Source organism: Bos mutus, chromosome 11 (assembly GCF_027580195.1).
Source record: "Bos mutus isolate GX-2022 chromosome 11, NWIPB_WYAK_1.1, whole genome shotgun sequence".
NCBI classification, from domain to species: Eukaryota; Metazoa; Chordata; class Mammalia; order Artiodactyla; family Bovidae; genus Bos; species Bos mutus.
This window is the reverse complement of record NC_091627.1, coordinates 38,269,503-38,295,870: the sequence shown is the minus strand read 5'-3', so window position 1 is coordinate 38,295,870 and position 26,368 is coordinate 38,269,503. Positions and strand designations below refer to the sequence as shown.

The window sequence follows — 26,368 nt, the reverse complement described above, 5'->3', positions numbered from 1 at the left end:
TAGCCGCAGTTCCAGGTGCATTTATTGTTGTTCAGTCACTAAGTCTTTTCCGACCCTTTGTGACCCCATGGGCTGCAGCACACCAGGCTCCCCTGTCTCACCATCTCCTGGAGTTTGCTGAAATTCATGTCCATTGACTTGGTGATGCTATCTTAGCATCTAATCCTCTGCCACCCCTTTCTCCTTTTGCCTTCAGTCTTTCCCAGCATCAAAGTCTTTTCCAATGAGCTGGCTCTTCACATCAGGTGGCTAAAGTATTGGAGCTCCAGCTTCAGCATCAGTACTTCCAATGAATATTCAGGATTGATTTCCTTTAGGATTGAATGATTTGATCTCTTTGCTGTCCAGGATGTGTTAGGAGCCAGATATCCTACCAGAAGGAGCTGCACTGTGTTGATAGTAATGAAGCCTCAGGAGAGGTAGAGATGGGTCAGATGGACCCTGGCTGCAGGGGTTCTGAGGCCTAACCACACCCCCGCTCCACCCAAGGATAGTTGTCTAGCCCTATTTTAGTGTTCATGAGCCAGTCATTCATTCCTGTTTTTGCCTGAGCTGGTTAGAGTTGGCTTTTTGTTATGTGCAATCAAAAATGCCTACCTACACACTTCTCTTGTCTTCCAAAGATAATGAATTATGAAGAATTTATAATTATAAAGCAATATGATAAAGTGGAAAGAACATGCACTTTGGAATAAAATGAAACATTTTTAATGCTATTTCCAGTAAGATATTTAATCTCAGAGAGACTGTGTAACTTTATAAAAGGAGTGGTGGCTAAATTCAAATAATGATGAGGACTAAATGAGAAAAATGATTAAGTGAGATTATAAATGAAAATGCCTGGGATGTAACAGGCAAATAGGAAATGTTCCATTCTCTTCTTTTCTCCTTAAAGGCAGGCTTCTATTCTGTGACTTTCAGTATCTCCATTCTGTGATCAGTGAATTAAAAAATAGAAACTGAATCTTACCACCTGTTAAGCTTTTTGGAGAGTAATGAAGGAAATAAAAATGAAGTGAACAAGCAATTACAAGCATTAGTTTGAAACGTCAATCAATATTGCCTTGACACCTGAATCTCTTTTTCCTAGTTCACTATCACCTAAATCTCCCAAAAGGTTTATACTTTTATAATTAGGCCAATACAAGATATAATTTATAAAAACTAGTGACACTGTGCTTTATTTGAGAAGAAAATAAAAGGATATGATTGGAACTCTGTCAGGATGATCTTCAACATTTTGCCCTAACCAAGGTATTATTAATTTTCCAACATGTTAGTATAAGGTGGAGTGCTGCTGACTTCTTAGAGAATTAGGAAGAGGTTGAAACAAACTCTAAAGGTGAGTCCTTCAGGAAGATAAGTGAGCTGGTTTTCTGTTTCTTTAAAAACTCTACCTAGGAATATCATCCAAGTTAAATGTAGACTATACACAGCAGCACCAAAAGGGCTATTTACAAGAAGAGTTTTTCTTCAAAAGAATTCACTTGAATGCACTGAGAAACTGCATCTTAGCTAAGAGTAGTTCACTAAGGAACAGAGCCATCTAAGTGTCTAACTAGTATTTAAAGTTGTCAAAGGGTGGGGATGTGCAAATTTAGCAGCAAAAGACTCTTGTTTTGCTTCAAGGAAAAGTGATGGTGGTCAGCGGGGCCAGTTCCAAGGGCTGGTCCAAGGGGGGCCGCTGGTCTTGGTACTCTGCCACATGCCCGTTGCGGTGGTGCCCATACTCAAACTTGATTCGAAGCTCACCAATCTTGGACTGGGGAAGAATATCTGGGATCCACTCAATGATGAAAGGTGTTGGCTCCTTTTGATCTGGGGAAGTGTTGCCTGAAGATAAAAAAGAAAAGAAAAAAGAATTGATTAGTACAATTCCAAAATAAATTTTCACAAATTTTAAAAAGAAAAAGAAGTTAAAAACAAAAAACTATATGAGAAGGAAAAAAGGTGGGGGGTGGGCAACAAGAATAATCAAGGCAAGCGAAAAGTGATTACTGCTCTATCTATCCAAAATAAAATTTCAGGGAACTGTCTGGCATTCTCAAATAAAATAACACCCAGCCTGGATGAAAATAGGGCCAAAAGAATCATAAGGAGAGGCCAGGCTAAGAGGGAAAGACAGCTGGATGAGATGAAAAGGGAGACTAGCAAGAAAAGGTCAAGTTTCAAGGAAACCAGAAAGAAACAGAATTAAAATCCAAATGGTTCTAAAATATATTACAAATCCATAATAACCACAAGAGAGTTGTAATGGCATATATCTAGACAGAGGAAAAGAACAAAACAGAAAGATCCAAAATGGATACAAAAAGAAGAGGAATTTAAGATAAGGCCAAAGTGGTATTTTCAATTAGTGTAAGAAATACAAGTAAGTGTTTCTTATAACAAACGGGGTGCATCAACTACATAATTATCTGGAAGAAACTAAAAGATGACAGAATCTTACTTCATAACTTACATCAAGATAAAGTCCAGAATATTAAAGATTTAAATGTGAAAAACTCAGATTAAAGAATGCTCTTGAATAAATATAAAGTACTAGCAGAATTAAAAATAAGCATATGGTATCACCTCTAAAACATGGAGACAATAAACATAGAAGACATAGTCCATTTAGCAAAAAACAGAAAAAACAAAAAGACAGGGGGTTTTCCTGGTGGCTCAGTGGTAAAGATTCTGTCTGTCAATGCTGGAAACACGGGTTCAGTCCCTGATCTGGGAAGATCCCACGTGCTGAGGACCAACAAAGCCCATGAGCCATAACTACTGAGCCTGTGCTCTAAGCCAGGGAGCCGCAACTACGGAAGCCTGTGCGCCCTAGTGCTCATGTTCCACAACAAGAGAAGCCACTGCAGTGAGAAGTCTGCACAGGGCAACTGGGAGTAGCCCCTGCTTGCTGCAAGTAGAGAAAGCCTGCACCGCAAAGAAGGCCCAGCGTAGCCAAAAATATTCAGTAATAATAATAAAAAAACAAGAAGACAGAAGGCCAACTATATTATGGTAAAGGGGATATATTAAAATCAGAGAAAAAATAAATAAAATACTGATAAGAGTTTCAACAAGAACAAAGTGTCACAAAAAAGTTAAAAGGATGGCAATCATCAGAAAAATGTAAAACAAAAGAAAGCTGGTGTCACTGTTGTAATACTGAATACAGACAAATTAAAGGCAAATGTTATTTTTAAATTGATGAACTGTTGCTATAGGCTGAATCTATATTCTCTAAAATTTCTCCCTAATATTATTGTATCCTCCCAAAATTCATAAATTGAAAACCTAATCCCCAATGTAACAGTACTTGGAGGCGGGGCCTTTGGGAGGTTATTAGGTCATGAGGGAAGAGCCCTGATGAGTGAGATTGAATGCCCTTATTTAAGACCCCAGAGACATCTATGCTCTTTCCAAAATGTGAGGACACAGAGAGAAGCCTGCTGATGGCTATCTTTGAACCAGGATGCAGGCCCTCATCAGACATCGAATCTGTAGGAATCTTGGACTTCCCACCCTGCAGAACTGTGAGAAATAAATCTCTGTTAAGTCACCTAGTTTACAGTATTCTGTTACAGCAGTCCAAAGGGACTAAGATAATATATTTACATTGACATCTATCAATAACTCTGCTGCTGCTGCTGCTAAGTCACTTTAGTTGTGTCCGACTCTGTGCGACCCCATAGACGGCAGCCCACCAGGCTCCCCTGTCCCTGGGATTCTCCAGGCAAGAACACTGGAGTGGGTTACCATTTCCTTCTCCAGTGTGTGAAAGTGAAAAGTGAAAGTGAAGTCATTCAGTCATGTCCGACCCTCAGCGACCCCATGGACTGCAGCCTATCAGGCTCCTCTATCCATGGGATTTTCCAGGCAAGAGTACTGGAGTGGGGTGCCATTGCCTTCTCCGGTCAATAACTCTAATGTACCAAAAAACATTGCATTACAATACTTAAAGGCTTTTGCAATATCAGAAGGCATGTAGAGAAACAAAACTGTAGTAGTAAATTGTATTACAACTCTGCTATCTAAGTTTTATAAATCTTAAAGCTATACAAAATTTTATATTGGATAAATAATACGTTTGCTAGCACAAATTCATATCATACATTAGGTTAGTGAGAAAATATTTTTAAATTCCTTTAAAAAAATTGAAAAGGCACATCTTCTGAACTCAAAATAATAAAAGTAGGAATGGATACTTAAGAATATAGAAATCAAAAGCCTCAACCAAATAGAAATTTTAAATACAAAGTATTGGGAACACAGAAACTAAACTACGATTATAGACTATTTAGATATTAATAAGAAGAACCTTAAATGTTCCTATTATCAAACATGACTTTTAAAAGTTAACTGATAACTCCAAAAGGTATAAAAATTAAAAAGTTCCAAGAAAATGTTAGAAAAAGTTTTTAAAGAGTTCGGAAAGTTTAACAGACAAAAGTGGAAAATAGTTCAAAACACACAAATCATTTTCTATATAACTACTACCAAGACCCAAAAAAGATAGCCTCCAAAAAAGAAATTGTAGGCAATTAATAACCCTCTTTATGAAAGTGAAAGAGGAAAGTGAAAAAGTTGGCTTAAAGCTCAACATTAAGAAAACTAAGATTGTGGTATTTGGTCCCATCACTTCATGGGAAATAGATGGGGAAACAGTGTCAGACTTTATTTTTCTGGGCTCCAAAATCACTGCAGATGGTGACTGCAGCCATGAAATTAAAAGATGCTTACTCCTTGGAAGGAAAGTTGTGACCAACCTAGATAGCATATTCAAAAGCAGAGATACTACTTTGCCAACAAAGGTCCATCTAGTCAAGGCTATGGTTTTTCCAGTAGTCATGTATGGATGTGAGAGTTGGACTGTGAAGAAAGCTGAGCGCTGAAGAATTGATGCTTTTGAACTGCGGTGTTGGAGAAGACTCTTTAGAGTCCCTTGGACTACAAGGAGATCCAACCAGTCCATCCTAAAGGAGATCAGTCCTAGGTGTTTATTGGAAGGACTGATGCTGAAGCTGTTTGAAACTCCAGTACTTTGGCCACCTGATGAGAAGAGCTGACTCATTGGAAAAGACCCTGATGCTGGGAAAGATTGAGGGCAGGAGGAGAAGGGGACGACAGAAGATGAGATGGTTGGATGGCGTCACTGACTCAATGGACATGGGTTTGGGTGGACTCCGGGAGTTGGTGATGGACAGGGAGGCCTGGCGTAATGTGGTTCATGGGGTTGCAGAGTCAGACACGGCTGAGAGAATGGACTGAACTGAACTGAATACTTATGAATAGATAATAAAAAATCCTAAATAAAGTATTAGCAAATAGAATCTACATATATATTAAAAGAAAAAAGACCACATAGGATTTATTCCAGAAATGTAAGATTATTTCAATATTAGAAATTGATTCCTAAAATTCATATTGGACATCAACTGTACTTAAATTTCATTGCACTTGGGTCAGTAGAATTTATCTTTAGAGGTTTCTCAAAAGATGGTAAAAGGTATTTAAAAAAATTCAACTCCAGGGAGCTGCCTGGTGGTCTAGTGGTTAGTATTTAGCACTTTCACTGCTATGGCTCAGGTTCAATTCCTGGTTGATGAACTCCTGCAAGCTGTGTGGCAAGGCCAAAATATAAATGAATAAATAAAAATATTTTTTAAACTATATTAAAAATAAAATATAGCTCCAAATAAAAATAACTTAATAAACTAAGAATATGATATGCTATTAAAATAAAAAATTTATCTGAAATTAATAAACAATAGTTCATTATTTACTAGTGAAACTTAGAGCAGCTTTTTCCAGAAATGTATTCTATATGAAATACTAATGGCATTCCCCTGAAAAGAGTTCACTGGTCAAATAAATTGGGGAAAATTTAAGTTATATAAAGTTCAATACAAATCTTTATTTCAGGATCTTTTTAATATGCAAATTTATAGGATGAGTTACTAGGAGAGATACATTATATTGTAAGATACAACTCACTACTGCCTCCCTACTCCAATTGTAACATTTTCTGAGATCTGAGTGTATCTTACAACTAGGGAAGTTTTCATATGGCAAAATTTCTTTTCCAACCAAAAAAGTTATTACAAAGTTGACTGAACATCTTACATTCAAGGGTCTTCAAATCAAAGAAATACAGTATATAGCATTTTTCAAACTTATCAGATCACGGAACACTTTTTTCAGAGAATATTTATCACTATCTCTTCTTCAAGACAGTTGGAAAATGCTATGCTGGGGGAATTTTACTATAGTAAAAACAATATAGTACTATAATAAAATGAAAATCACAGCTGCTAGCTTTACTATTATTCATTGTTGCTCTTGAAGTTGTAGGTAATTTAACAAGAAAAAGACAATGGTATAAACATTTGATAAGAAACAAATTTGTCATCATTTTTCAAGTGATATAATTAATTTCCCAAAAACCAACAGGGAAACAACTATCATCACTAATAGGAAGTCATTAAGGACAGCAATTTGATAGTAATTATACCAAAATCTGGAGAAGGGCATGGCAACCCACTCCAGTATTCTTGCCTGGAGAATCCCATGGACAGAGGAGCCTGGCAGGTTGCACAGTCTGTGGGGTTGCAAAGAGTCAAACGCGACTGAAGTGACTTAGCATGCATGCATACCAAAATCAAAAGCTTCCCATACACTGGCAGTAACCAGTTAGACACATGACAAACATCTTACTCACAAGAGTAGTTAAAAATATATTTCACAGGAGTTTGACAAAATAATTACAAATTCTAAATTTCTCCATGACATAGTTCACTGCCCTGAAAGTGCTTATAGCCTAGTTAGTGGAAAGACAGGTAAGTGAGTACTGACTGGATGGCTAGGACTGAAGGCTCTGACTGCCTGGGGTTGAAGATCAGCTCTACCACTTCACTAGCTGTCTAACTCTGGGCAGGTTACTGTACCTGTCTTCCCCTCGGTTTATTCATCTGTAAATGGGGATCACATTTACAGATGTGATCGGCCCTGAGTAGGCTGATGAGCATTAAGTGAATTAATCTATATAAAGCACTTAAAATAACACCCAGCACAGAGCTCATTAAGTGCATTTTGTTGCAGGTGTCATTATTACTAAAATCCCGCAGTTAAAAATAGACAAAGCAAAAGCAATTCATCAAATACAAATGACTAACTGAAAAACTTACTCATTAATATTTGAGGGTAATGTACATTAAAAGAATGATAGGCTATTTTTTGCCTATCAGATCAACAAAGATTAAAAAAGAGAAACTCTTTCATACACTTTAGCAGGAGTAAAGTATAGAATTAGTACCATCTTTCTGGAGAGCAGTGTGACAAAAAAAATCAAAAGTCCTAAAAATGTAAATAAACTTGGACTCTCCAATTTCACTTTTCTCTTTTTAAATAGTTTTATTTATTTCTGATTGCACTGGATCTTCGTTGCTGTGCAAGGGCTTTCTCTAGTTGTGGTGCCTGGGGGCCCCTCTCTAGCTGTGGCGCTCGGGCTTCTCGTTGTTGTGGCTTCTCTTGTTGCAGAGCTCAGGCTCAGTGGTCGTGGCACCCAGTCCAGTCTTAGTTGCTCTGAGGCATGTGGAATCTTCCCAGACCAGGAATCGAACCTGTGTCAGGTTCGATTGGCAGGCGGGTTCTTTTCCACTGTGTTACCAGGGAAGTCCTCCAATTTAACTTTTAAGAATTTATCCCCCAAAATATCCTAAATAAGTTAGGAAATAATTAAGGCCATAAAAGCTTCTTCTAAAAGGAAGTTAATTATAAAAGGAAGCATTGTTTATAATAGCAAAAAGTCTGATATAACTTAAACTCAGGGTTGATCAGAGGGAGATAACTTAATGAATGAATTTTATGCAGCTGTTTAAAAATGTCATATTCACAATAGCCAAAAGATCAAGCAATCCAAGTATCCAGACAGATGAATGGATACACAAAGTGTAGTCTATACATATAATCAAACATTTCTCAGCCTTAGAAAGAAAATTTGACATATGCTACATTGTGGACGAACATTGAAGACATTATGGTACATGAACTAAACCAGTAACAGAAGGACAAAAATTGTATGATTCTAATTTAAGTAGTCAAATTCGTACAGACAGAAAGTGGAATGGTAACTAGGGTTGGGGGAGGCAGGAATGCAGATTAGTATTTAGTGGGGACAGTTTCAGTTGAGGAAGATGAAAAACTTTTGGAGACGAATGGTAGGGATGGTTGCATAACAATGCCAAAGCACTTTGTGGCAGAAAAATTTTATGCTTAAAAATGGTTAAAATGTTCAGTTTTATATATGTTTTATAATAATAAAAAAGTCTAAAATAATGTTGAAGACAGACATGGAAAGTTGTTCATGATATATTTTTAAGTGGAAAAAGCTATTTAGATATGATACCATGTTTCAGAAACTCTATGTACAGAAAAAAAAAAGAGTGTACACCAAAATCTTAATGGTGATGTCATCTATGGTGGGTAGGATTGTGCTGTGTGCTAAGTCACTTCAGTCATGTCCAACTCTTTATGACCCCATGGACAGAGGACCCTGGTGGGCTTTTCCTGCAGCCTTCCAGGCTCCTCTGTCCACAGGATTTTCCAGACAAGAATACTGGAGTGGGTTGCCATTTCCTCCTCCAGGAGATCTTCGCATCTTCTCTCTTACGTCTCCTGCATTGGCAGGCAGGTTCTTTACCACTAGGGCCACTTGGGAAGCATGGCGGGCGGGATTATCGGTGGTTTTTACTTTTCTTTATGCTCTATAGTGAAATCTATGATTTCTATATAATGAACAGGTATTACTTCTCTACTTTTATTTTAAAAGCAGTGGCTCAAATGAAACAAAACACCTTATCCCATGACTGCCTTTACAAAATGTATGAATGTGTCTTCTTCAGTTAAGGGCAAGACCCAAAGTCCAGGACAGCATAATACACACAGGTGACCTTCAGAGGAAGGTCTGCTATTGAAACCACCAATTTACTTACCAACTTTGAGAAAAGTTTTTAGTTCCAAGGGTCGCAGCACTGGTTGCTTTTCTATACGACCGTAGGTTTCTGCTATGCTCTCTACTTCTACTTTAGGACATTTAAACAGCTCATAGGTCCCATCTCGGTTCTGGATAAAACTCCGGGTGATTTCCAAAGGCATCTGGAAATGGAGACAATACCCAGAAAGGTGAGAAAGGAAAACCTTTACAAGTAGACAAACAATGGATGACAGTAGGTTTTATTCATTCTTTCAAGTGCACTCAAGACTTTCCCTTGTATTTTCAAGTAAATTTTTTCAACAATTCTGCCTTTTCTCCTATATATTGTTCATGGCTTTCCCTTTTTTCTACAACTTTAATTTGAATTCCTGCCAAACCCTAGTGAACTGAACCCCTAATACCTTCATGGCTACATAACTGCTGCTGGCAGAGATCTGCTCTAAAGTCACTTTATTCCTTCCTCACTGCTCTGCTGGCAGCAGTCTTCTCCTAAAAACTCTATCGACAACACCTACAGTGCATGTCTTGTGTTTCCACCATCCTTGGCACTGAGTCAGACAACGCCTGAACTGAGTTTTATCTTTGCCACTAAACAGCAGGCTGAGCTTCCCACAGCCTGTTTATCATCTGCAAAACACAGTCCACACCAAGTCATGGCTGTGAGCTGGAATAGGGTGATATAGGTAAGTGATGTGCAACAGACAGAAGCTCGGCAACTTGACTTTACTCTGGGTTGTTTCGGTGCCTCCCTGCGCACCATGTGTTTCTTTCTGTGACATCCTGCATTTAAAGAAGTTCCTCCATTGTCTTTATGTCAGCCTAGGGCTAACATAAGTCTTCCCTAGTGTTCACATGTAAGTTCTACAAATACCAATTTATTATTTTTCTGAACATAACAACGCCTTGCAATCAAGCTAATCTTAATGTATGAAATCACAGGATGTTGAGTTTTCCACAATATTTCATTATCATAGGAAGGGAAAATCCTCAAGTTTTTAGGATCTGCTTGAAAAAAATGTTTAAAAATGTCTAATACTATCCCTGTAAAAAGGAACACAAACTAAGAATCATTTCTCTAATGAGAACTCAATTGCAGTTTGGAGAGGGACACCAAATTGTGCTGGACCTACTGACTTCACAAGTAGCATATCATCTCAAATTATACATATACTTCCCAGGTGCCTGCCAGTTAATCTAGGGCTCACCACAGATAGTAAGGGAGCATTATTTAATTTACAAGAAAAAGCATCCTTGTTTTCTCATCCCAAAGGAAAAGAAAAGAGGATGCTCCAATTGAAAAAAGAATACAACCTCAGGTTCCAGTGAATACCTATTAAAATCAGAGTTGGAACCATAAAGCCACAAATGTTCCTGAATAATCTCTTAGGATGAACAAAAGGAATTCTCTGTAGTTTCCGTAACTCAACGAGCTGGTGCTTCCTGCACTTGCTTCTCTCTCTTCCCCACTCTGCCCTCCCAGTGTTGTAGAAATCAGCTCTTACCTCCGGGGTATCTAAGATTTGTTTAACCTGCAGGATATTCGTGATATGCCAGGTATACTTGGAAAAGGTTCCCAGTGGCAAGGCATCTTTGCGAATAAAAGCTTTAAGGTAAAAACAGGGGACAAAATTAAGTACTGAAAAATAATAGCATTACCTGTGCTCTTTCACTGAATTTGTCATTTTAGTTTCTAGAGAGTTCAGTGAAGTGATATTCGTTCCTTATAGAATTTTGCCCTCTAAAAAAGAAATCCTGGGCTTTCCTGGTAGCTCAGTGGTAAAGAATCTGCCTGCCAATGCAGAAGACCTGGGTTCAATCCCTGGTCCCAGAAGATCCCACATGCTCTGGAGCAACTAAGCCCGTGTGCCACAACTACTGAGCCTATGGTCTAGAGCCTGGGAGCTGCAACTACTGGAGCCCGAGTACTCTAGAGCCCATGGTCAGTAACAAGGGAAGCCACTGCTATGAGAAGCCTGTACAATGTAACTAGAGAGTACACCCCGCTCTCTACAACTAGGGAAAAGCCCACAAGCAGCAAGGAAGATCCAGCACAGCCAAAAATAAATAAATAAAAATTTAAAAAAAAATCCTATTTTTTCTTTTTTGGCTGTGCTGCATGGCTTGCAGGCTCTTAGTTACCTGACCAGGGATCAAACTCAGGCCCTGGCACTGAAAGCACTGAGTCCTAATCACTGGACCACCAGCGAAATCCCTAAAAAAGGAATTCTAGAAGCAAATCTATGAACAGGGTTTTGGCAAAATGTGGAGAACCAAATGATATGGATTTTTGCTATATGAAGTCTCTGATGCTTCCTTGAGATACTAATTTTGGGCATCTTAGAAACTTCTTTCTTTGTTTCATAAAACTACAGACACAAGACTCTATTATAAAACAGCTTCTTACAACTTTAGATACATCAGAGGTCAAATCAGAGTCCTTAAAATAATTACACAGAGTTTAAACCTTGCTCCTGCAGTTGCCAATCTATTACCCAGCTTCGCGATTATAAAGCAGTTCTACTGAAGGGCCTAAAAACATCTAAGGGATGGGTTAAAATTAATACATTAGACCTCAAGTGTAAACGGGAAGAATCAACATTGTCTCAAACGTTAGAGAGATAAGGTGTAAAGATGGGAGATTTTTATGGCCCTAAACAGAGTGATTCACAGTATGTACCATTTAAAGTGAAAGTGAAAGTGTTAGTTGCTCAGTTGTGTGCAATTCTGTGATCCCGTGGACTGTAGCCTGCCGGGCTGCTCTGTCCATGGAATTCTCCAGAATTCCTATTATATCATCAAATAACAATTTACTGAAGAAATAGCTCTGATTTCCAGCTATAGACACTCTTGGGCTATTAGCCCCTGAGCAATCTTTTCTTCCTCCTTTTTCCTCCCTCATTTTACTATACTACCTAATAAGTATCTTGAGATCTCTAGTAGAAAGATATTACATAAAATCAAGAAATTAGTACCAGAATACTGTAATGGTAAAATGTACCAAGCCTGAGAATCACTCCAAAAAGAAAATCTCCCTCTATCAAAAATCAGGAATCGTGAAAAAAAAGTTTTAGTGTTTGACACATACTGCAATATGCTTCTAAGAAGCCAGCCCAAATAACAACTGGAGCTTGCAATGCTTTTGTTGAAACTGGCTCATATCTAGAAAATACCCAACTTCTTGGTGTGCACCTTCACTGCCCTTCATTGGTGGTTCTTTCATCAAGTTGTGCTTTCTGAATCTTTCCGTCAACTCTTACTAGAATAAGCATGAGGCCTTTGAAGTGTGATCATTATTCTAAGAGCTGATGGGCTAAGGCTTCATGCTCTGAGCATGTAACTAGAAGACCTAATCCTGAAAATCCTGCACAGTTTTTCCCAAACATAATTCTGTAAGGTCCAGACATCTACAGCTATTCCTAAAGAAACATCTCGTACCTGTGGTAGAGTTGGGAAGCCGTTTCTTTGCGCTGCCGATGGATATTCTCTGTTGCAGGGCATCAAAAAAGGACTGAGGAATGTGGAAAACCAGTGGCTCTGGTTTGCCTACAGGAAATAAGAGGAATTCATTTAAAGAAACATAAGTGGGCTTTCTGGTGTGGAGGGAAAAGTAGAGGAAATGGAACTGATGAGCAGTAATAACTAAAAATACCACCGAGATTTCTTTATACAGAGGCAAAAACGAGCTTTGATGGACCTTCATGAGTCTAGCACTGCACTCGCCCTACTCCTGATCCCTTGCAATTATAACCGATTCTTGTCATCTACCAAAAATAACTTTTCTAGTCCTCAATTTTGTAAACGCCACCACAGCACAGACTTTTCCCTTTAAAGAGGACATGAAATGAGATGAGGACATTGAGGCTGAGTTGAGAAGGTAAACTTGATTCACTCCTGCTCACTCTCCCAGGCACTTGCTGCTTGTGTTCATCCTCTCAGATGGCCAGAACTGTGAGTGCCAGAGACTGCAAAGTTAGTACACTATCCAATAAGCATCAGTCTTCTCTCTGATCTGAAGGTAGGAAAACTGTTTGAAAATACTTAACAAACTTCTTTTTAAAAACTTACAAAACACTAGGTCAACAAAACGTCAACAAAAAATAGTGTTCAGGAGAGAGGCTGAAAAAACTCAGAGTTTTTCTTACTAACTCTGCCCAAGGGTCAAGCTCCAACACAGCAAAAACATCCAGAACCAAGTAGATTAATAGGTAACTTCCATCTCCCTGGATGCAACTTAAAGAGCAGTTCTTAAAGACAGTTCAGATACCTTTTTTGAAATAAAGATCAAATCAAGAAAAATAAAAGGTTTTCTGGAATTTCATATTAAGATTTTACATCCTTTCAATTGATTTTACCTGCTTAATTGAATGTAGAATGTCAATAACAAAACTGTCATTGCTTTTGAGCCACTATAATATTAATATAGGGGCTTCCCTGGTGGCTCAGATTGTAAAGAATCTGCCTGCAACTCTGGAGACCTGGGTTCAATCCCTGGGTTGGGAAGATACCCTGGAGGAGGGAATGGCTGTCACTTCAGTATTCTTACCTGGAGAATTCCATGGACAGAGGAGCCTGGTGGGCTATAGTCCACAGGATCACAAAAAGTCGGACACAACTGAGTGACTAACACACTTTTGAATATTAATATATATGCAGTTGATTTTATTTTTAGCCATGTGGCATGACTTGCAGGATCTTACTTCCCCAACCAGGGATTGAATCTTCGCCCTCAGCAGTGAAAATGTGAAGTCCTAACCACTGGACCACCAGGGAATTCCCGTATAGGCAATTTAGAGAAGTCACTGAAGAAAGGAATTTTAAAGTTTCATCTTGAAATTAGATTATAGGCTACATGCAAAGATCATTACGACTCTAAAAGTGCTAACTCACCAGAACTCAGCTGATGGGATGCTAGGGTTTAGGTTTATAAATTAATCTTGAAAAACCCTTGTAAAAGACACAGAATCACAGTGCTGGAGGGAGCTGATGGTGACTTTGACAAAGGTGGTGGTAACAGAGATGGTGAGAGAGGGTGGTATAAGGAATGGGATGAAAAAGGGCCATAGTTTACAGCTTACATTATTTTCAATGTTCTATTTTATGTTTTGGGAGGTGGGTTAGTAGATATTTATTATATTATTTCAAAAAATATATAAATAAATGAAATTTTAAAAGAAAAGAAAAACAGACTCTCTTTTTAATCTTTTTTTTTTTTTTTTTAATGATCTTCTACCTTTGCAGCATGCAAAATCTTTAGTTGCAGCATGTGGGAGCTAGTTCCCTGACCAGGGATCAAACCCAGGCCCCCTGCACTGGGATTGTGTCGTCTTAGCCACTAGACCACCAGGGAAATCCCTAAACTTCCCTAGTTTATTTTGTTTTTCTAAAAGTAACTTCTAAAATTTTATTTCTGGATAAATTTTATTTATTCTGAACCAAGGTATATAAAACTAAGCATGTATTTCAACACCTCTATTCTTGTTCCTTTCTTCACCATGAAGCCACAACTGTTCCAATCCTTTAACTCATCTCCTCCTACTGAGTGTCTGCTGTTGGGCTACTATTCCCTTTGGGGTGCTTTGTATTTAAAATGATATTCATAAAGTTCAACATATTCAGCAAAGAACATCAAAATGTTGTGAGGTTTATAAATAATGCCATGAGGAGTGTTTGAAGACCTGAGATGTATCACTTGGAAAAGAGAAGACCTGTCATGCAGGCCAATGGGTGTGTGCGGTAGCAGGGCCTGTTACTTGAAAACGGGAACAGAAAATTACTCCATGTGGCTGGAGCGAAGACTAAAACCAACAGGAAGTATTATTAGCAAACATTTCCCCTTAGTATGAGGAAGACCTTCCTCACAGCTCTCACTGTCTAACAATGTTATGAGCTGCCTCAGAAAGGAGTGAACTGCTCACCACTGCACAAAACCTGAAAACCATCCATCAAGGATGCTTTTCAGGCAATGGGCAAGGCCTGGTAGATGGTCCACTTCTGAAATTGCTGAGGTTCTATGAGGCTATCATGATCAACCCGAATGCAGCTTGTGTTCTCCAATCTTCCTTAGCAAACCTGTGCTATGTGCTGTGCTTAGTCGCTCAGCCATGTCTGACTCTTTTCGACCCCATGGACCGTAGCCCACCAGGCTTCTCTGACCATGAGGACTCTCCAGGCAAGAATAATACTGGAGTGGGTTGCCATGCCCTCCTCCAGAGGATCTTCCCGATCCAGGGATCGAACCCAGGAATCGAACCTGCATTGCAGGTGGATTCTTTACCATCTGAGCCACCAGGGAAGCCCTTAGCATATCCATGTAATTTTATATAATTATCTTAGTCTCACGGACTTCCCTGGTGGCTCAGACGGTAAAGCGTCTGTCTACAATGCAGGAGACCTGGGTTCGATCCCTGGGTAGGGAAGATCCGCTGCAGAAGGAAATGGCAATCCACTCCAGTACTATTGCCTGGAAAATCCCATGGACAGAGGAGCCTGGTAGGCTACAGTCCACGGGGTCACAAAGTGTCAGACACGACTGAGCGACTTCACTTTCACTTTCATCTTAGTCTCACATATTTAGATTTTTTTCCATACTTTTTTCCTCTCATGCTTTAAGTTTGAGGGTTTAGAGTGACCTTCTAAGGCTTGTTATCACCCTCATCAAATACACACCCTAAGACCAAGGCTGTCTATTTTTATTATTATTTGCTGTGGTTTTTCTTTTCCATCACCAAATTCAATTTTGTTGGTCCTGCATTTTAATTATGTGATTATTCCTTTATTTCATTTAGATTTCTACTGTCTTGTGGTCCAGTGACCTCTACACTGAAGCCCAATTACTTTTTTTTTCAAAACAGAGTAGAGCTATACACAATCACTTTAATTTCTCTGACTTTCAGCAACAGTGCAGTTAGATGACCAACACTTACCATCAAACTGATAGTGCATGGTTTGATGGATGCGTTCTGTGACACTGGCCAGCCAGTCTTGGAAGGATAAGGTCACTTGTGCCTCATCTAACAGCTGACCACAGGCTAGGAAAACGAAAAAAAAAACGTCATTAATTTTTATCTTTTCTTACAGAATTTAACAGTTAACTGAACTCTGAAAAAGCTAAGGAGTTTATACTATACAAAAGAGCAACAAGCCGAAATTCAATGACAGTAGGTAAATTAAGTGAAATGGAATACTGCAGGGATTTTCTTTTTAAAAATCCATCTAAAAAAAAAAATCCATCTAGAGAAAGAAAAAAAAAAGAAATAGGAAGCTCTGAGAGACTAATAGGTTCAAGATTATTAACCACAGAAAGTTTGCAGCCTTTCAACATCAAACTGCAAACTGAAGAATGGTTGGTATAGAGCCATTAATTGACCAGATTCCCGATAAGTGTGTCTATATACTGACCTACCGTTCTATTTCTTCTCCTGAAATGTCTTCACATGTCTGAAGTATATATCCCCTTTTTATAAAGACGTAAAGATGCCAAAACTACTATTCATTTAAAATTAAAATTCTCATAGGTAAAAGCATCTAATGATAAGCTGGATGAAAAACTATTTTCTTTTTTCTTTGTATCAAAGTGATACTTTTAATTTGTTTACTTCCTGACCTTCTACAAACATTTGTTCTTGGAATGTGTAAGTTCTTAATTAAAATTGAGATTTGGTCTTGTGCTATTTGCTGACATGACTGAAGCGATTTAGCGCACACACACACACGCACCATCTGCTATTTATATATTTATTGGTCTTGTCTTCAAAACCAGAGTGTGAGCGTAGAGATGACGTCTAATTTTTAATCATCCCGCCAAAGTATATGAGAGTTAAGAAGATGCTGATCCCCAAACATACAGGCTTAACTCTTCTGCACAGAAAAGTGATATATATATATATAAGTTATGTTCAAATCAAGTCATTCTGTCTCAAAAATTCAGAATGATATTCCTGTTACTGCCTTTCAGTGTTTTCAAATTTCACTAATTTTGTATTTCTTAACAAATATTTATCATTGTATAACTGTAAAATATGTTTCTTCTTCAGTTTTGAACCACCTATACCAACTACATGTGGGTAATGAGCAACAAAAATAAAATATTCTACAAAATCCATGATGCTAAATCATGTCAGTAATTTTTGTTGCATTTGTTATTTAAAAGACAATTTGTTTGTGAGCTTGTTTTGAGGCAGTGGGAGGGACTGCACAGATCTTGGCCTCGGTGCTTGCTATTGTTTATCTAGGGGGACAACATGCAACATTTCACGTGATTATATTCCCCTGGGCTTATTTAGGATAATTTTCCACCTCTTTACCCTATTCTGAGGAAGGGACACTTACCCTGCCTTTTTAATGAAGAAGCAACCACAGGCTTCTTCAGGCCACTTTTCCTTAGATTACCGCTCACTGCATCTGGAGGTAGCAGGGAACTGTTCGTCTGTGCACCTAAACCACAATCATCATAGTGTTTAACAAGACGTCTGCAGAGTATAAATCAATTCAATGTTAATTTCTGAAGTCTAAAACATATAAAATGCCTGTTAATTTCTACATTAGCTTAGCTTCAGTTTCTAAAAGGAATTAGCATTAGCCTTTATATATAACATTTAAAGTGTCTTACACTCTTTACAGGAAGTTGGTGGGGGGACTAGAAGTGAAAGGAAGAAAATAAATTCACCCTTTGTTCTACGTCTCAGACAATCACTATCAATTTTCTGGTGAAGCAGTGTTCATTTTCTTTTTTATAAATAGTTTATTTTGCTGGTTTTGTGATTTTAAGGACCTGTGATTACATCCGCCTTCATGGATCACTGCCTTGCCGTGGCGAAGGGGCTTGCGTAACTCAATGAAGCTATGAGCATGCCATGCAGGGCCACCGAAGACCAATGGGTCATAGTGGAGAGTTCGGACAAAATGTGTTCCACTGGAGGAGGGAATGGCAAGCCATTCCAAGTATTCTTGCCGTGAGGACCCCATGAACTGCACAAAAAGGCAAAAAGATAAGACAACGAAAGATGAGCTCCACCCTCCTTGCTCCCCGCCCCCCCTGAGCTCAGAAAGTGTCCCCTGGGCTAATGGGGAAAAGTGGAGGGCATCACTAATAGCTCCAGAAAGAACGAAGCAGCTGGGCCGAAGCAGAAATGATGCTCGTTGTGGATGTGACTGGTGATGGAAGTAAGTCTGATGCTGTAAAGAACAGTATTGCATAGGAACCTGAAATTTTAGGTCATGAATCAAGGTAAATTGGATGTGGTCAAGGAGAAGATGGCAACAATGTTGAACATCGACATCTTAGGAATCAGTGAATTAAAATGGATCAGATCAGATCAGATCAGTTGCTGAATTGTGTCCGACTCTGCGACCCCATGAATTGCAGCACGCCAGGCCTCCCTGTCCATCACCAACTCCCGGAGTTCACTCAGACTCACGTCCATCGAGTCAGTGATGCCATCCAGCCATCTCATCCTCTGTCGTCCCCGTCTCCTCCTGCCCCCAATCCCTCCCAGCATCAGAGTCTTTTCCAATGAGTCAACTCTTCACATGAGGTGGCCAAAGTACTGGAGTTTCAGCTTTAGCATCATTCCTTCCAAAGAAATCCCAGGGCTGATCTCCTTCAGAATGGACTGGTTGGATCTCCTTGCAGGCCAAGGGACTCCCAAGAGTCTTCTACAACACCACAGTTCAAAAGCATTAATTCTTCGGTGCTCAGCCTTCTTCACAGTCCAACTCTCACATCCATACATGACCACTGGAAAAACCATAGCCTTGACTAGATGGACCTTTGTTGGCAAAGTAATGTCTCTGCTTTTGAATATGCTATCTAGGTTGGTCATAACTGTCCTTCCAAGGAGTAACCATCTTTTAATTTCATGGCTGCAGTCACCATCTGCAGTGATTTTGGAGCCCCAAAAAGTAAAGTCTGACACTGTTTCCACTGTTTCCCCATCTATTTCCCATGAAGTGATGGGACCAGATGCCATGATCTTTGTTTATGTTGAGCTTTAAGCCAACTTTTTCACTCTCCACTTCCCCTTTCATCCAGAGGCTTTTTAGTTCGTCTTCACTTTCTGCCATAAGGATGGTGTCATCTGCATATCTGAGGTGATTGATACTTCTCCTGGCAATCTTGATTCCAGCTTATGCTTCTTCCAGTCCAGCATTTCTCATGATGTACTCTGCATAGAAGTTAAATAAGCAGGGTGACAATATACAGCCTTGACGTACTCCTTTTCCTATTTGGAACCAGTCTGTTGTTCCATGTCCAGTTCTAACTCTTGCTTCCTGACCTGCATACAAATTTTTCAAGAGGCAGATCAGGTGGTCTGGTATTCCCATCTCTTTCAGAATTTTCCACAGTTTATTGTGATCCACACAGTCATAGCCTTTGGCATAGTCAATAAAGCAGAAATAGATGTTTTCTGGAACTCTCTTGCTTTTTCGATGATCCAGCGGATGTTGGCAATTTGATCTCTGGTTCCTCTGCCTTTTCTAAAACCAGCTTGAACATCAGGAAGTTCACGGTTCACATATTGCTGAAGCCTGGCTTGGAGAATTTTGAGCATTACTTTACTAGCGTGTGAGATGAGTGCAATTGTGCGGTAGTTTGAGCATTCTTTGGCATTGCCTTTATTTGGGATTGGGATGAAAACTGACCTTTTCCAGTCCTGTGGCCACTGCTGAGTTTTCCAAATTTGCTGGCATATTGAGTGCAGCACTTTCACGGCATCATCTTTCAGGATTTGGAATAGCTCAACTGGAATTCTATCACCTCCACTAGCTTTGTTCATAGTGATGCTTTCTAAGGCCCACTTGATTTCACATTCCAGGGTGTCTGGTTCTAGGTCAGTGATCACACCATTGTGATTATCTGGGTCTGAAGATCTTTTTTGTACAGTTCTTCTATGTGTTCTTGCCATCTCTTCTTAATACCTTGTGCTTCTGTTAGGTCCATACCATTTCTGGCCTTTATCGAGCCCATCTTTGCATGAAATGTTCCTTTGGTATCTCTAATTTTCTTGAAGAGATGTCTAGTCTTTCCCATTCTGTTGTTTTCCTCTATTTCTTTGCATTGATGGCTGAAGAAGGCTTTCTTATCTCTTCTCGATTCTTTGGAACTCTGCATTCAGATGTTTATATCTTTCCTTTTCTCCTTTGCTTTTTGCTTCTCTTCTTTTCACAGCTATTTGTAAGGCCTCCCCAGACAGCCATTTTGCTTTTTCGCATTTCTTTTCCATGGGGATGGTCTTGATCCCTGTCTCCTGTACAATGTCATGAACCTCATTCCATAGTTCAACAGGCAGTCTATCTATCAGATCTAGGCCCTTAAATCTATTTCTCACTTCCACTGTATAATCATAAGGGATTTGATTTAGGTCATACCTGAATGGTCTCAGATGACCATTATATCTACTACTGTGGTCAAGAATCCCATAGAAGAAATGCAGTAGCCCCCATAATCAACGAAACTGTCCGAAATGCAGTACTTGGGTGCAGTCTCACAAATTACGGAAGGATCTTGGTTCATTTCCAAAGCAAACCATTTAATATCACAGTAATCCAAGTCTATACCACAACCACTGACACTGAAGAAGCTAAAGTTGACCAGTTCTATGAAGACTTATAAGACCTTATAGAACTAACACCAAAAAAAAGATGTCCTATTCATCATAGGGGATTGGTATGCAAAAATAGGAGGTCAAGAGATACCTGCAGTAACAGGCAAGTTTGGCCTTGGGAGTACAAAATGAAGCAAGGCAAAGGCTAACAGAATTCTGCCAAGAGAATGCATTGGTCACAGCAAACACCCTTTTCTTACAACACACAGATAACTTTACACATGGACATCACCAGATGGTCAATACTGAAATCAGACTGATCACATTATTTGCAGCTGAAGATGGAGAAGCTCTATACAGTCAGCAAAAACAAGACCTGGAGCTGAATGTGGCTCAAATCATCAGCTCCTTATAGCAAAATTTAGGCTTAAACTAGAGAGAGCAGAGAAAACCACTAGGCCATGCAGGTACAACCTAAATCAAATTTCCTGTAATTATACAGTGGAGGTGATGAATAGATTCAAGAGATTAGTTCTGGTAAACAGAGTGCCTGAAGAACTATGGATGGAAGTTTGTAATATTGTATAGGAGGCATGGACCAAAACCATCTGCAAGAAAAAGAAATGCAAAAAGGCAAAGTGGTTGTCTGAGGAGGCCTTACAAATAGCTGAGGAAAGAAGAGAAGCGACAAGCAAGGGAGAGAGGGAAAGGTATACCCAACTGAATGCAGAGTTCCAGAGAACAGCAAGGAGAAACAAGAAGTGAAAGTGAAAGTTACGCAGTCGAGTCTGACTCTTTGTGACCCCATGGACTATACAGTCCGTGGGATTCTCCAGGCCAGAATACTGGAGTGGGTAGCCTTTCCCTTCTTCAGGGGATCTTCCCAACTCAGGGAGCAAACCCAGGTCTCCTGCATTGCAGGCGGATTCTTTAGCAACTGAGCTACAAGGGAAGCCCAAAAATATTGGACTGAGTAGCCTTTCCCTTCTCCAGCAGATCTTCCTGACCCAGGAATCGAACCAGGGTCTCCTGCATTGCACGCTATTCTTTACCAGCTGAGCTATCAGGGAAGCACACAGAGAAACAAGAAGGCCTTCAATGAACAATGCAAAGAAATACAGGAAAACAACAGAATGGGAAAAGACTTGAGATCTCTTCAAGAAAATTAGAGATATCAAAGGAACATTTCCTGTAAAGATGGGCATAACAAAGGACAAAAACGGTATGGACCTAATAGAAGCAGAAGAGATCAAGAAAAGATGGCAAGAATACACAGAACAACTGTATAAAAAAGATTTTATTGACCCAGATAACCACGATGGTGTGGTCACTCACCTAGAGCCAGACATCCCAGAGTGTGCAGTCAAGTGGGCCTTAGGAAGCACTGCTGCCAATAAAACTAGTGGAGGTCATGGAATTTTAGCACAGCTATTTAAAATCCTGAAACATGATGCTATTAAAGTGCTGCACTCAATATGTCAGCAAATTTGGAAAACTTAGTGGTGGCCACAGGACTGGAAAAGGCCAATTTTCATCCCAATACCAAATAAGGGCAGTACTAAAGAATGTTCAAGCTACCAGACAATTGCACTTACTTCCCATGCTAGTAAGGTTATGCTCAAAATCTTTCAAGCTAGGCTTCAGCAGTACTTGAATCGAGAACTTCCAGATGTACAAGTTGGCTTTGGACAAAGCAGAGGAACCAGAGATCAAATTGCCAACATTCGCTGGATCATAGAGAAAGTAAAGGAATTCTAGAAAAACATCTTCTTCTGCTTCATTGACTACACTAAAGCCTTTGACTGTATAGATCATAACAAACTGTAGAAAGCCCTTAAAGAGATGGGTATACCAGACCACCTTACCTGCCTCCTGAAAAACCTGTATGTGAGTCAAGAGCAACAGTTAGAACCTTACATGGAACAACCGAATGGTTCAAAATTGAGAAAGGAGTACAACAAGGCTGTATAGTGTCACTGTGTTTATTTAACTTATATGCAGAGCACATCATGCAAAATGCAGGGCTGGATGAGTTGCTAGGAGAAATATCAACAACCTCAGATATACAGATGATACCAACCTAATGGTAGAAAGTGAAGAGGAACTAAAGAGCCTCTTGATGAGGGTGAAAGAGGAAAGTGAAAAAGCCGGCTTAAAACTCAGTACTGGAAAAATGAAGATCAGGGAATCTGGTCCCATCACTTCATGGCAAACTGAAGGGGAAACAGTGGAAGCAGTGACAGATTTCCTCTTCTTGGGCTCCAAAATCACTGTGGATGGTGACTGTAGCCATGAAATCAGAAGATGACTGCTTCTTGGAAGGAAAGCTATGACAAACCTAGACAGTGTGTTAAAAGCAAAGACATCCCTTTGCTGACAAATGTCCACATAGTCATGGCTATAGTCTTTCCAGTAGTTATGTACAGATGTGAGAGTTGGACCAGAAAGAAGGCTGAGTGCCAAAGAATTGATGCTTTCAAAACTGTGGTGCTGGAGAAGACTCTTGAGAGTCCCTTGGACAACAAGGAGATCAAATCAGTCCATCCTAAAGGAAATCAACCCTGAATACTCATTGGAAGGACAGATGCTGAAGCTGAAGCTCTAATACTTTGGCCACCTGACATGAACAGTGGACTCATTGGAAAAGACCCTAATGCTGAGAAAGATTGAAGGCAGAAGCAGAAGAGGGTGACAGATGATGAGAAGGCTGGATGGCATCACCAATTCAATGGACATGAACTTGGGGAAACTCCAAGAGAAGGTGATGGACAAGGAGGCCTGGCAAGCTGCAGTCCATGGGGTCACAAAGAGTCGAACAACAACAACAAAAATTATACCAGGATTACCAGATTTAGCAAAAACAAATTTTTTAATTTCAAATAATTTTTTATTATAAATGTGTCCCAAAAGTTACATGGAAATACTTACACCCAAAAAATTATTCACTGTTTGTATGAAATTCAAATTGAATTGAGTATTCTGTACTTTATCTGGCTACCTGAGTGATCTAACACTTCTACAAACTCCTTACAGTCAATTTTAATGGCTGCCTGGCATTCTCTCAAGTGGTTTGTTTAACTATGCCCAGTGGTTTGGCCCTTTAGTTGCTTCTAATTTTTCATTACCATAAACAAATACCCAATGAGCATCTCTGGACAAAATGTTTTTCCTATATCAAGGATTATTTCCTTTAAAAAAGATTATTTAAAAGTAGAATTACTGAATTACAGGGTATACATTTTTTTTTTTTAATTTCAAGTTTTCTGGGGAAAGACTCATAAGTAAACATTTAACCACAATCTCTGCTCTATATTGCTGCCAGAATTCTCTCTCAAAAACACAGAAATAACCAAGTCGCTGTCTCTCCATCTTTCTCCAGCGTCCCAGCACCTAAACCACGCACAACCACTTGACCCGCCTCCAGTAATACTCCCTCTGTGGACAGGAACATTTTTCAAGGTTCTTAACAAATACTGCAAACTACTTTTACAAATGACTAAAGCAACTTACCCTACATTAGCCATGCTGAAGAGACCAATTTGCCTGTGGTCTCATCACGTAAAAAAAAAAACTTTGCCAACTTGGTATCCAAAAGTATCTTGTTTTAATTTTGTTTTTATAAAACATTTGCATTTCTCTCTTCACTAGTGAGTCTGGAGTTTGGTCCACATGTGCAGACCAGGTAATATTTTCCTTTCATTCAGAGTCTAGGTCTTTTAACACTTATCAACTATGCCACTTTAGCATTTTCACATTGATTTATATGAGTCCTTAACTGACACTGATATATTTGAATTAAAAAAGAAAAAAAATACACATATAATGCCGCCTACTGAAAATGCAGAAAACAAAGTATATTTCTAAATTATCATGGAAAATATAATTAAACACTATCACAAATTTTTAAACAGACATCTATCAATGAAAACTTTGTAAGTCTATCCTAAGGCAGATTAAGGTGTAAAACTAGTCTGAAATGATTCAGGGATGAACAAACATATCAATAATACAAGCAGAGTTTGAGTGGATCTTATACTTGGCCAACAGAACCAACTCTTAGCTTGACAAAGAATTATCAATAAGGGTAAAACTTTTTTTAGACAACAACATTACCTCTTGTATTTGCTGAGATTCAGTGAAACATATAAAACACAGTAAAACAATATCTAAAGGTCACACCACCAACAAACGAAACAGCTTCTCACCAGATACTTCCTCCTTTTTCCTCTTCTTTGGCTTAGAGGCGGTAGACTCACAAGCTGATACTGGTGATTCTGAATGGCAACCTAACTGGGGCACAATAACCTCCTTTAGACCTAAAATAAAACAAATTTCTGAATTATTAATACTATCCATGAATAACTATGGGTCCCAACCTAGAGAAAAATTAATTTCTAAAAAATCCAAATCCCCAAAACAAATTACAGCATGACTGCCTGCTTAAATCAGTTCGTTTAAAGAACTCCCCAAACATACGTTCTTGTTCATGGGCCATTAATATGATAAAAGGCTCTACAGAGAAATGTAAAACAAAAAATTTGGGAGTTGCTGCAAGCTAAAGATCATTCAGAAATGAAAATAAAAGCACAAGATAAAAATGTTAAAAACAACGTTAAGTCTTGATGTAGAAACTTTAAAAGATTTTTTGAGTAAGGTACTAGTTTTCCCCATCTTCAAAGATAAGAAACAAGCAAGTGAGACAAAATAGAAGGTACTTTTTGTTTTTTCTTTGTTTTTACTAACATAGGGCACCTGTAGAAAAGTAAAAAAAATCAAAGCAAAGCTAACTTTGCTTGATTCATTGACTCAGTGAAAATGCCCAAGTTTCATTATTGTTAATTTCAACCAACCAACCAACCTTCATGCAAGTGTGCTGACTGGAATTAAAAGAAGGAATGCTTTTCTTTGGATTTATCTAGCAACTGCTTCTGAAGGTTGCTAGGACAATCTCCAAATGCCATCAGTGGGACTCTTTCATCGCCGTTTTAGAAAAACAAGAGTAAATGTGTCAACCACACCACCTACCGCTGGAATCAAAGTTTAGGAAGTCTGAGAATTCCTGAGCCAATGTCTCGTCACTGGCAAAGGCACAGATGCAAGCAAAGAAATGAATGCATCTCTGGACCGCCTCATCCTTGGAAGCATTCGACTTGTGTGACTTTAGAGTCTGGCAGGAGCAGAAGAAACGGCGTTCAGGCAAGCTTTTGGCACCGATTTTCTGCACAAAGGATGTATGTAAATACCCCAAACTATGCTTCTGGCTTGCTTTGCATTTCACCACCAGAATGTTTTTAGTAATCCTCTGTACAAGGGGACCTGTGGGTTCCGTGGCCAACTGCCAGATGGTTTGCTTGGTTTCTGGGGAGGCCTGCATGGCATTCAGGACCGAGCTCTTTAGAGTCAGAGGGGTGGCCTCTGCCTGGCAGTTCACTGCCAGCTTGATGTGCTGGCACTGGTTCTCCACAACGCCCTGGGTGGCAGCTTTCAGGCATGAGGGAACATAACACCGGCCAGAGCTCAGCTGAGTGATGATGGTCCCGTCCACTGTCTGGATGGTCGTCTCTGAAACACCTAGCTCCACAAAGCATCGGTAATCGGGGCCCCGGTCTCTTTGCCGCACTGAGTAGACTTGCAGATCGGAGCCTGTGATGATTTTGACCGCTTCAACACTAGGCTGCTTCCGGGCACCGTACCGGAAAATGGTCCCACATGTCTTGTTCTTACAGCTCAGTCCCCGGGTTCCATTGTATGTGCCACATCGGGGACACTTTCTGATCCCCCTCAATGTGGCCTTCCCCAAATCAGATAAGAAAGCTGGAACTTTGGTCCTTAGAGAGTTTGGTTCCAT

At 39.4% G+C, this 26,368-nt stretch overlaps 1 protein-coding gene across 1 annotated transcript; it reads right to left on the bottom strand.

Moving 5' to 3' along the window:
- On the bottom strand, positions 1-26,368 carry C11H2orf42 (chromosome 11 C2orf42 homolog). The gene is made up of 8 exons (XM_005893599.3): positions 25,546-26,368; positions 24,726-24,836; positions 17,306-17,410; positions 15,901-16,005; positions 12,413-12,520; positions 10,480-10,580; positions 8,976-9,138; positions 1-1,833 (listed from the first exon to the last, which is right to left on the bottom strand). Exons 1-8 carry the CDS (start codon positions 26,366-26,368, stop codon positions 1,625-1,627), a joined length of 1,725 nt encoding a protein of 574 aa, XP_005893661.1. The 3' UTR covers positions 1-1,624.